Source organism: Odocoileus virginianus, chromosome 3 (genome assembly GCF_023699985.2).
Source record: "Odocoileus virginianus isolate 20LAN1187 ecotype Illinois chromosome 3, Ovbor_1.2, whole genome shotgun sequence".
Classification (NCBI taxonomy): domain Eukaryota; kingdom Metazoa; phylum Chordata; class Mammalia; order Artiodactyla; family Cervidae; genus Odocoileus; species Odocoileus virginianus.
This window is the reverse complement of record NC_069676.1, coordinates 20338122-20350823: the sequence shown is the minus strand read 5'-3', so window position 1 is coordinate 20350823 and position 12702 is coordinate 20338122. Positions and strand designations below refer to the sequence as shown.

At 40.6% G+C, this 12702-nt stretch overlaps 1 protein-coding gene across 2 annotated transcripts in view; it reads right to left on the bottom strand.

The window, feature by feature from the left end:
- The window catches only part of FNIP1 (folliculin interacting protein 1), a 131521-nt gene extending 121934 nt beyond the window's left edge, over nt 1-9587 (bottom strand). Inside the window, exon 1 of one of the 2 annotated variants that reach the window (XM_020900698.2) lies at nt 9389-9587. In XM_020900698.2, the coding sequence (XP_020756357.1) occupies nt 9389-9480 (92 nt within the window). In that variant the 5' untranslated portion in view covers nt 9481-9587. The remainder of the gene's footprint in view (nt 1-9388) is intronic. The other variant, XM_020900706.2, reaches the window with a different exon arrangement.
- Nucleotides 9588-12702: the final 3115 nt, after the last annotated feature.

The following is a 12702-nucleotide window of genomic DNA, read 5'->3' as shown; positions in this document are numbered from 1 at the left end:
ATTCAACACTCATTCATCAAATATTTTTGAATGCCTTCTGTGAATCAAACACCAGAAATAAAGCACTAAACAAATTATAACATGGAACTTGGTTCTAAGTACCCTATCAAACTTAAAATCTACTGAAGTATTCAGATACATAAGAAGCAATTACAACCCAAGAAAGTAACTGTCATAATGGGAAAATGTGCTTTCTATTGGAGCTTCAAAGACAGATGTGTCACAGCCATATAATTCCAAGGAATGTGCAAACATATGAACCAGAATATTCTAAAGAAACATCAAACTCCTAGTCTAATTCAGATTTCACAGCTGGAGGAAAAATCAGAAAGAAGACTGGAAAGAATAAACTGAAGGGTGAGGAAGTGTGAGAAGGAATTCTACCATTTAAGAGACTACCACACCATTAAATCCTCAAAACAACTCTAAGATGGTAGGTACAATGGGTATTGGGACTATCTCTTCAGTAACCACTCCTCTACTCTGACATGTGTACACACACAGCATCTTTAATGAGGACACGATACTATTTCCCAAGGTTACACATATAGGAAACATTGGGAACAACTCTACAGGAGGTTGACATGACAAGTTGAAAAGTTTGGACATTATTAAAAACAAAGGCGTTGGTGTCTGTGCCAAGTCACTTCAGTTGTGTCCAACTTTTTGCAACTCCATGAACCACAGCCCACCAGGCTCCTCTGTCCAGGGGATTCTCCAGGCAACAACACTGGAGTGGGTTGCCATGCCCTCCTCCAGGGGATCTTCCCCACCCAGGCACTCAACCTGCATCTCTTACATTTCATGCATTGGGGAGGGAGGTTCTTTACCACCAGCACCACTCACCACTTGGGAAGCAAAGGTACTGGAACTCAAATGTCTGAATTTGTATCTTAATTATATCACTTACTATGTGATCTTGGACAAGGTCCTTAACTTTTCTCTCTGCCTCCATTCCCTCATCTATGAAAGAGGAATAATCAGACCTACTTTATAAAGCTATTGTGATAAATGAATTAATTAGTATGTATACAACACTTAAAACAGTACCTGGCACAGGTAAATCCTCTATTAAGAGACAGGCAGTCAAAGGAGATTTCTGAGTGCATGGATCAGAATATGGTTTAAGAAAGTCAATTTAGCAGAATGGTATAGAGGGGAATATACACAAGGTGGGAAAGTTATGGCAAGTTTTTATGAAAACCATTGAAGGTCTGAGATGATGGCAGTGGGAAATGGAAAAGAACTAAGATATTGCAGAATCTGAATCTACACGATTTAACAAATGACCAAATGAAGCAACCAGAAAGAAAGAATAAAAGATGATTCTCTGACTTTCAACTTGGTAGACTAAGAGAATGGTAGTGTCAGGAACAGAAATAAGATTGTATAAGAAGAGTTTAGGAATCCTGTTTTTAACTGGTGGATAATTACTATGCAATGTTGTGCTGGCTTCTGCCCCATATCAACATGAATCAGCCACAGATACACACACGTGGCTGTTATGTTTTACATGGGGAGTTTTTTTAAACAAGTCTTTCCGAAAAGATAACTTAAAATTCAGCAAGATTTAAGACAATAATTATTATATTAGTAAGAAATAAAGTCCAAATTTCCTAAGTTGAATATTAAAGCTATATTTTTTATTAAACTACTTTCTTTCAATAAATATGGTTCTAAAAAACAAATCTAATACAACTACTTAGGAGATGGAATCGTAAATCAACAAAATATCTGCATTTCCTATAACAAAATTAGATTCTTAGAACCAAATATTGATAGCACAGAGCATTAACATGAAGTTTAACTTAAAATTCTCAGTTTTTACTTTAATAAGAAAGATACAATCTCACAGAATTCTCTGTAAATACTATAACTTTCTACTATTTCTAACACAAGAATAAAAGGTATAATTTGAGGGGTGTTATTTTTTAAATAAAAAATCTTGTGAAAACACAAATGTTTAAAGTCATTTAAAAAACTTCTGAAATATGATTTTTATGAACACTGATAATATTAAGAAACCAGTCTTTAAGAACTTCAGAAGTTCAAAATGCAACCTAAAATCAGAATACTCAAAGTGAAAAGATAACAGAACACTACAGATTGTTTTCCCTACAGAAATAGAAAGCTTTAGCAGTGAGGCCGTTTCCTCCCTTTTCATTTAATACACATCTCACATTTCCCCCAAAATATTGCCCCCTCAAAAAAAAAGAAAAAAAAAATCACTAAGGTCACTAGTTATCTCCAACTTAACAAACCCAACAGATACTTTTCTGTTTCTCATCCCACAAGACCTGTCAGCAACCAACTAACACAACAGTTCATCACTCCATCATTTTTTAAACACTTCCCTTTCTGAGCTTTCCCAACACCACACACCACTGGCCTTTTCCCTCTCTCTCTGGCCATTCTTTCTTTGCAGACTTTCCTCTCCCACATTTGTACATTTTAGATTTCCTCAGGACGAAACCTGTTCTTTGCAATTCTCTATCTACATACACCCCTTTTCCTATATTATCTCATCTGTTCCCTTAGTTTTAATATTGACCATAAGCCCAAGTTCATTATCTCCAGGTCCAACCTCTATTGGAACTCTGGATTTACTTTATTAAACTCTCAAATAAATCTCTCAATAGTAATTAAAACCAGACCAAATCTCCAAAACAGAACTTCTGATTCTCTCTGTTCTTAAAATTAGTGTTCATTCTAAAATATTTACTGACCACAGATGTAGACATTATGCTATATACATTGACTCAACAATGTGAACTTGAGGGAGAGAGACGATAAACTGTAAAAAGAACTGTGGAGGATACAAACAGTGTGCTCTGATAAAGACTAGGGGAAAGGGCTGCTCCTTCTGACAAGGAGTTCAAGATAGGCCTCCACAGTACTACAGTCTCTCCCTGGAAAACAGCGTCTTACCTACATGCTCCAGACAGAACCTAGGCATTTGCTCCCCACAAACAACCCATCATGTGGCTTACAAGGTTCTAACTCTACTCTAAAATACACCTTGAAGTTGAAGAGTGCTCTCAAGCAAGCAAAGGAGAGAGATGTGGACAAGTAATGGCAGCTGTCATACATGTCACAGAAGGAAATAAAGAAAGCTATGGAAGAAAACCAAAGTGAAATCTAACATAGGGAGAAATCAGAATAGGCTTCCTGGAGAAAGAATAATTAGGATAAGTCCAGGTGACCACAACAAGAAGCTAAACAAAAAGCTATGTGAAATTATACCCAAAACAAAGAACAACACAGCATGGCACATCCCAGAACCTAAAACAAATCCAAAGTGATAAAATCATAGGAAAGGGAGAGACCTAGATTAAGACAAGGCCAGAAAAAAGCAACAAGTTATCAAAGATTAATGAGATCAGATCATGTTAAAGGGCACAGAAGTCAACTTAGGAAGTCTTCCTCTGGCCAAATATGGGGCCAATTTGACTGTAATGGATTAAAACACACCCAAGAGGTAATACTAAAAAATGATAATTAAAACGGAAACATTCATTTAACTCAGTATAAATTATTCTAAAAAGTGATACACAAACTTTGGTGCTGACTTTCCTATAGCAAATAATCAAGTAAGTGGTAAGAGAAAGTTCACGAAGAAATAAACGCAGAAGAACCAGGATAAAGAATCAGGGTGTTACCATTTTGCATCCCCTAACAAGATAGTGGGTTCAGGCAATAATCAACAAAAAATGCTAAAACCAATAGTGAAAGAGGAATTTTATAATGGAAGAATAGGCTGAAACCAACTAATCAATCTTAGCACCACTAAAAATGGGACAACCAGACACTACGTGTGCAATACAAAGTACACTGCAAAATCTGTTGAATATTTTAAATTAAAAAAAAAAAAAAAACCTGAACCCAAATCTAGTCAAGTATCTAACCAACAGTTTTCAGGAAAGAGAGACTAAGTTGTAGCAGTGGTTCTCAAACTTGAGCATTCCAAATCACCTGGAGGGTCCAGTTAAAATATAGACTGAGAACCAGTGAATTAAAGGAAACCATTAGAGATCAAACAGTCAAAAAGAGAATGGGCGTAAATTCATAGAAAAAATGACCCATTTTAAAAACAAAAACGTTTTTAAAAGGGAGGGAGGCTCTTATAGAATAAAAATTAGTTAAGGCACATAATTACGAATTCAATATGAAACTGATTCAAACAAACCTACTGTAAAAAGACATCCTGAGAAAATCTGAATATAGACTTAGATGATATTAACAGGTATATTTACTGTATATAAATAAATATACAATGTTAATAGGTAAAAAAAATCAGATAACAGTATAACAGCTAAGTTAAAAATAACCTTATTTTAAAAAATTAAAAACTTGAAGCTACAGATTTCACAAAAGCCACACGACCACAAGCCATGTTAAAGAGTTTGGTCCTAAACTGAATGGTTTTATACATAAGAATGAAATCATCATAGTAACAACTTCTGGTTGTGAAAGTCATGTGCTAAGCACTGCAGTAAGTGCTCAACAGGACTTACCTCTTTGAATCCTTAAAATAGCTGTGTTGTGGAGATTTTTAATTCCACATCATTTTGCCCTGCTGATCATCATCTGAATTAGCAATTTTTTTTAAAGGATGAATGTTGAAAACAGTTTGCAGAAAGGCAACAGTGATGACAGAAAAACCAATTAAGAGGTTGTTACTCCTGCTACAGTTTAAGAACAAATGTTCATGCACTAGGAATAAAATGAAAATACAGAAACTGCTTTTTGAACAAAACATGAATCATATCCTACAGACATTTACCTCTTAAACAATCTTCTTCATGAAATTAGACTTATTTCAAGAATATTTTAAGACTTAGCTTATTAACACAAGGCAGTTTACTGCTACCTTCACTAATATACCTCATGACAATGCCGCACAGCTGCTATTTTTAACACCATTTTTAGATGAAGAGAATCCTTTTTAATATTTATTTGTGCTTCCCTGGTGACTCAGAAGGTAAAATAATCTGTCTACAATTCAAGAGACCCAGGTTCGATTCCTGAGTGAAGATTCCCTGAAGAAGGAAATGGCAACCCACTCCAGTATTATTGCCTGGAGAATCCCATGGACAGAGGAGCCTGGCGGGCTACAGTCCATGGGGTCGCAAAGAGTCAGACATGACTGAGGGACTAACACACACATACACACATTTATTTATGTGGCTGTGCCAGGTCTTAGTTGAGGCATATAGGATCATCGATTTCTGTTGTAGCATGTAGGATTTTTAGCTGAGGCATGTGGAATCTAATTTCCCGACCAGGGATCAAACCCAGGCCCTGTGCATTGAGAGTGTGGAGTCTTACCCACTGGACCACCAGGGAAGTCCTGAGAATTTTATTTACTCATTTGTTAATTTTTATAGTTTTATTTATTTTCAGCTGTGCTGAGTCTTCGCTGCTGAGTGGGCTTTTCTCTGGTGGCGGTGAGCAGGAGTTACTCTCTGGAAGTGCGCAGGTTTCCCATCGCGGAGGTCTCCCCTGTTGCACAGCACAGCGTTCAGGGCCACAGGCTTCAGCACTTCAGCTCCCGGGCTCCAGAGCACAGCCTCCACAGTTGTGTCACACAGGCTTGGTTGCTCCACAGCATGTGGCATCTTCCCAGATCAGGGACTGAACTGTGCCTCCTGCATTGGCAGCTGGATTCTTTACACTGAGCCACCAGGGAAACCGCAGAGAATTTTATTTTTAAAGCAATTATTTTATGTGTACTGAAGTTACTGAACTTACACTGAACTCTTACTTCCACTGAAAAGTATCCTGATGGAGAAAATATAAAGAGTATCCTCCCCTGGAAAGCAGTCTTTCCCAAATTCTTTAAAAGATGAAAACAAATTACTGTTTCACTTTTATAAATGATTACAATAATATTCTTCTTGTGACATGCTACATTCATCTCAAGTTCTGGAAACTTAGACAGGACAAGCACCAGAAACCTCTCAGGTAAGGAACTTAAGACTGAAAGGAAGTGGGTAATCCCTGCTATTTTTCAATGGACTAACTATGAAAGGAATATTGAAAAGCTCCTAAGGTTTCTCTGTCTCAAGTCTTTCCTATCCTTTGCTGGCTTATCACCACTGGACCTTGTATACTGCTTACTCTAGGAACTGACTTACAGGCTGAGCTATAGTTAGCTGCCAATAGCTAACTGTGCCCAAGCCTGATTTAACAACTCAGGCTGACTAAAACAAAACCAAAAAAGGATTCTAGAAAGGAAAGCATTGTATACTCATATAAAAACTAAATTTTAGTCTATTCAAAAAACTGAGTTACATAACAAGATGCTAAACATCGTTTATTATTTGGGAAAGGCAAATTAAAACCACAGGATACCACTATACCCATTAGTATGGGAAACAAATCTAAAAAGAGTGGATGTATGTATATGTATAACATTCACTTTGCTGTACACTGGAAATTAACACTAACACTGTAAATCTACTATACTCCAAGAGAAAAAAAAATTTTAAGATTCTAAAATGGTTAACAAGGCAAATTTTATGTTAGGTATTTTTTATAATACAAAAAAATCTTTTTAATTAAAAAAACCAGACTAATGGGACTTCACTGGTGGTCCATTGTCCAAGACTCTAAACTCCCAATGCAGGGGGCCCTCGTTCCATCCTTGATCAGGTAGCTAGCTAGATCCCACATGCCGCAACTAAGATCCAGTAAAACCAAGTAAATAAATTAATTTAAAAAAACAAAAAACAGACTAATGACATCTGGTTTTGAAGACAATCTGGAGCAACTGTAACCTTCATACATTACTAGTGGGACTATGAATAGTACAACTACTTTGGAAAAGTTTGGCAATTTTTTTTTTTTAAGTTAAGCATATGACCCAGCAATCCCACTCCAAGAAAAATGAAAATGCATGTCCACATAAAGATTTGCTCACAAACGTTCACCAGCAGCACTGTTCAATACAGCCTAAATCTGAAAAGAACCCAAAATGTCTGCCAACCAGTGAATGGATAAACAAATTGTGGTACACTATTCAGCACCAGCCTCCCTCCCCTCAAAAAAAAAACTGAAGGAACTACAGGAAAAAGGCAACAACTTGGATGAATCTCAAAATCACTCCGAGTTAAAGTAGCCAGACACAGAAGCCTAAAAACAGTATGATTACATTTACATGAAATTCTACAAAAAATAGAAACTTCTATCATTAAACAGAAAGCAGGTCAGTGATTGCCCTGGGTGAGGAGGGGTTAAGGAATGACAGCAAAGGGGCATGAGGAAATTTTTGGGGTGATGAAGTGTTCTAAAAATTCATTGGGGTTGTGGGTACACAACTGTGTGTACACATATGAAACAAAATTCATATGTACTTAAAATGGCTCAATTTCATTGTATGTAAATTGTAGCTCAATGAAATTGTTTAAAAAAACACACAAAGCTTAGGTTGATCAAATTTGCAAGTTGCTCGGTATATGTATTGGAGAAGGAAATGGCAAGCCACTCCAGTGTTCTTGCCTGGAGAATTCCAGGGACAGGGGAGCCTGAGTCGGACACGACTGAAGTGACTTAGCAGCAGCAGCAGGTATATGTATGACATTACTCACTTTTCATTTTCTCACACGTACACTTCTATATTTTTTAAATACCTTCCATATTGCACTGCAGTTATTGTGCTTACACATCATTCTTACACACAAAAAAGGATCATGCAGTTATCTATACTGCTACTTGCCCTATCTCACATGGTTGTTGTGAAACATCACATGAGATAACTGATGAGAAAGTGCTTTGGCAACTCTAAAGTAGTGTTACACAACCATATTGTAGACTTATATTTTTTTAAAAATAAAACTTTCTTACAATTACTTGAGATGCTTGGAAATCTAGATACCTCAAAGTAAATCTCTGCCTAGAAATAGAAAGCCTATTCAAACGTCACCTTTTTAATATAGCCCCTAAACTTGCTTTCTACTGACCCTTGATTTACTGGATGGCTCAATGTAGTACTATCTAGACTGCAGTTTCATTTTTCAAAAGAAAAACACTAAAGAAATCTTTAAAGAAAGTCATTAGATAAGCATGGCAAGACACTTACTTTCCAGTAGAAAAAACCAAAAGCTAGATAACTGTCTTCACTAACCACTATTCCAAGATGTTCACCTCTGAGATATTTTTTCCTCTAAAAGTCAGTGAAATTTCTTTCCATTTACTACTTCAATTTCACATAGTACAGAATGTTTACTAACGGGGCTTGCATTAGTGAGAGAGGGTGAATAATTCTAAAGTTAGCAAAACTTTTTAAACCGGTGCGGTACAGTCATTTCAGAATGTGACTGTCGCAAAATTTAACAGATTCTCACTTTTTCCTAGTACTACTGGGCTCTTTGCTATCCTACCAGGTTTGAGTGACATTTGACATTCAGCCTACTTACATTAACAAGTTTCCACACTGCAACAAGTATGAAGCCTGTCTGAAAGACATAATCTCTTCATCAAATGAAGTTTCGAAACTAAACTTTCTCTAGAATTCAGGTTTATATTCCAGGGTCTTACAATCTTAAGAAACTGTTTTTTTGTTTTGTTTTTTTACCAGCAACAGGTACTGTAACAAAAAAATAACCAAGCCTGTAATACCACAAAATATCTTGGTATCGTTGTCAATTTTTATAGACTCGTTTTTAGTAACAGTTCCAACGGGATGGTCAATTCTAGGCCCATGCTTCATTTAACTCAGCGCAGCTTCATTCTAGTCAGTAATAAGCACAACCTCTTAGGTTTCACATTTCTCCTTCGACAACATTCAGACCACTCGGTCCACTGGAGAAGGGAATGGCAAACCACTTCAGTATTCTATTTGGATTTACAAGAAATCTGAAAGAACGGCAGCTTGCCGACACTCTCCTCCAGCCTTTTCTACACTCCGAAGGCTGGCCAAAACGTGCTGCTCTCTCCGCAACAGCAACCCAGCTGGAACCCAGCACCCAGAGGACGACCGGCCGCGGGGAGGAGGGGAGAACTTTTCGGCCCAGAGGACGGCGGTTGAGGTCCAATCCAGCCCGCGCCCAACTCTACGCGTCGCCAGGAAGGCGTGTGGATCCTAAGCTCAGGCCGCGATGCTCCGCCTGAAGTGGCGGAGCCGCGCGTGGCCGCCGAGCAAGACGTAAACAAACCGCCCGGACGAGGGGGTAAGGGGCGAGCGTGGGGGAGGGGGGAGGACCGCGCTCGAACCCTCCGGCGCGGGTCTGCAGCTGCCCTGCCCCTCCCCACCGAGGCCCCGATCCCGGTCCCGGGGCGACGCTACTGCGCGAGCGTGAAGTTCGAGAAAGCCTCGGCGCCTCTGGAAGCCGCAGCCCACTAGGCCATCGCCTCCGCGCCCCTCGCCCCTCGCCCTGCGGCGACCTACCTGAACGCGCAATCCGGGTCCCTCGCGTCCCGACCGGGCGCGCCCAGGCCGTTCCTCTTGCTGAAGAGCTTCTGGAACAGAGTAGGGGCCATGGTGGCTACAGCCAGGCCGGGGTCGCTCCTCAGGGCACTCACCAGGCCCCCGCTCCTAGAGCTGCCCCGCCACCCCCATAGGCGCCTCAGTCATATGACAGAAATTAGTCACTTCAAACGGCCACGGCGCGCGGGGCGGGGCGCGAGGCAAAGCCGGCGTCCATTGGCTGGCGATGAGCCGCATCACGTGGCGGCGCGCAGAGCAGAGTGCAAGGCGGGGATCCTGGGCGGAGTTGGCGCCCATAGGCTGGCTGGTGGAGGGCCTCACGTGGCAGCTCACGGGGCGGGGCATGCGCGGAGGGGAGGGGCGGGGGGCTGGTTGTGGCTGATGTAAAGGAGGGACGAACTCAGCTCCTGGTCTTTCTCCGTGACGCCTTCAGTTGCTAGCTGAGCTTAAGGCGGGGTGCTGCGGTGACCACGCCAGGGCCTGTGGAGTACAGAAGCTTTCACCTCCCGCGCCCATGACACAAGAGAAGTTCAGGGCACCACTAGCAACCGACCCTTTCCCGCCGTCCCCTCTTCAATCTATGTGGCTTCGCACCTCCATACATAGGCCCCTGGTGGAGTCCGATCGCCCCCGGAGCAGAAAAGGCGCGCGAGCCTACCCCGGGGACTGCGGCACGGGCTGGACTTTAAGCCCGAGGCCACAGGCCCGCCCAAGCGGGCCACGGAGTGGTTTATGCTCAGAGCTTGACTCGTGAGACTGGCTCTTGGGTCTGTTGGAGGACCCTGCCGAGACACCCCGCGGGCAGCGGGCCGCCCCCCCCCCCCCATGTTTCCCACTAGTGCCTCGAACCCTGACATACCAGGAATTAGCCCCTTGGAAGAGTTAACCATAGGAGGCTCGAGATTTACACTCAGTGACTAGGTATGGAGAGAGGAACTGTGAAACTGTTGTGAGCAAATGAGTTTTAATTGGCAGAATACCCTTTCCAAAGAAAAACATTGCTCATAAATGACCTTACAGCCTACTTAAATTTGGCTTCCCTGGTGGCTCAAACGGTGAAGAATCCATCCACCTGCAATGCAGGAGACCCGAGTTTGATCCCTGGGCCGGGAAGATCCCCTGGAGAAGGAAATGGCAACCCACTCCAGTATTGCCTGGAGAATCCCATGGCCGGCTGCTGTCCATGGAGTCGCAAAGAGTCAGACACCACTGAGCGACAAACACTTGCACGTTCACACTACTTAAACCTAGGGAACCAAAGTTTATCAGGGTTTGGATCAGATTGGTCTTATAGATCTTAAGTACCCCTACTCTTTCACCCACTGCCACTCCAGGATGAGGAATTTTGTACCATGAGATGCAATTCTCGGACAGAGATGGATGTCAGGAAATTACTGGTATGTGGTTTGGAAGGTCAGATTAAAACACTTGAGAATTTCATTTACCCAAGCATACAAATCAAATTGTTTTTTCTTTAAGTGGCTACCAACTCACATGATTTGCAGCTCGAGTTTATGCTATAAAATAAGTGGTCTCATATAGAAATAAAAGTAATAGGCAGAATATATATCACAGAGAATATCAGTGGTCATAACAGCTAAGTTTCAATGTTAATAATTTTTAAAATGCTATTTGTAGGCGGTTAAGAAACTAATTTCGAGACTTCCCTGGTGGTCCAGTGAAGAATCCACCTGCCAATGCAGGGAACAAGGGTCAGACTCCACAGAGTCCACATGCTCTGTGGGGAACTAAACCCATGCCCGCAACTAGTGAGCCAGTGTTCCGCAGTAAGAGAAGCCACTTCAATGAGAAGCCTGTGTCTCAGAACTAGAGAGTAGCCCCTGCATGCTGCAACTAGAGAAAAGCCCACATGCAGCAATGAAGAGCCAGCACAGCCATAAAAAATAATTTAAAAAATTAATATATTCATTCCACAATGCTTAAGTGCCCCTGGTCTAGGCACTGGGGATCCAAAGTAAACAAAAAAGACAGGGCTAAATTTCTATATGTTTTGGGGTTTTGGAAATTTGATTTAGTTGCCAACTTGTGTCTGACTCTTTGTGATGCCCGCCCCCCCCCCCCCCCCCCGCCCCCCACCGCCACAATGGACTGAAGCCCACCAGGCTCCTCCAATGGTGGAATTCTCCAGGCAAGAGTACCGGAGTTGGGCTGCCATTTCCTTCTCCAGGGGAGCTTCTAAATGAAGAAACAATAAGTTAAAGGTAGTTTGAAACTACTAGTGTTGTGAGTGAAAATTGCACAATGAAATGAGTGGGTAGGGGAGGTCTCTTTGAGGAGGTGACATCTGAGGTGCTTGGGTTAAGAATCATTCAAAGTTCCTCCATACACTGCTCAAGCTCCAGAATTACTGAGCAATATAAGCTCAAAATAGTAAGACTGCGTTCCCCTATAAACTTAAGATATCTTAATTCTATGGTGCCAAACACTGAAAGATTTCTAATGAGGCAAAATACTCTATGAATATTTTTCTCACAAAATGTGAATGCAGAATAAAACTTTTATAAACAAAAAATGAAGTCAGTACAATTTTTTAAGTGAGAAAATGCACATCCTGTAAGTCAATTAATGAAGCAATCATTTTGGGAAGTTTTGCTTTTACACTACAAAGTACCACTAAATGAGTGCTAGTAGAAATGGGCTCAAGTCTGTGTATATAGGGCGAACAACATGATGAGGAATCATGGCTGATTCATAGCTGGCACAGAGCAGTCTGGAAGTTCCATGTCCCCTCAGAAATTTCTAAATACAATAACTTCGTGTGCTTTCATCTTGGAAAAAAGTTACTTCATGGATAATTATAGGTAATAGTAAGGAAAAGAACATATAACTTGCATAAGAGATACTTTCTTTTAGTATTCTCTAATCATGTAACAGCTTCATTTCTGTGGTCTCATTTTATCTTATACTTGAAAGGTACAGAAAAAAGACAAAATTTATTGGGTTGGCCAAAAGGTTCATTAGTTTTTTCCCATACAATGGCTCTAGCAATGCTTAGTTGTCTTAACTTAATTTAAAACAGTTTTGTTAGATTGTACTGTGACAGCTGTCATATCAGCATGTGTTTTTTAAAAAAACATAAAAATTGGTGAATTTTTGTGTAGTGATTTCAGTATTGAAGATGGAAGGAAAAAGCAACATATTTGACATATTATGCTTTATTATTTCAAGAAAGGTAAAAACAAAACTGAAATGGAAAAAAAGATGTATGCATAATTTTTTTTGTATGGAGAAGCTGCTATGACTGATCAAATGTG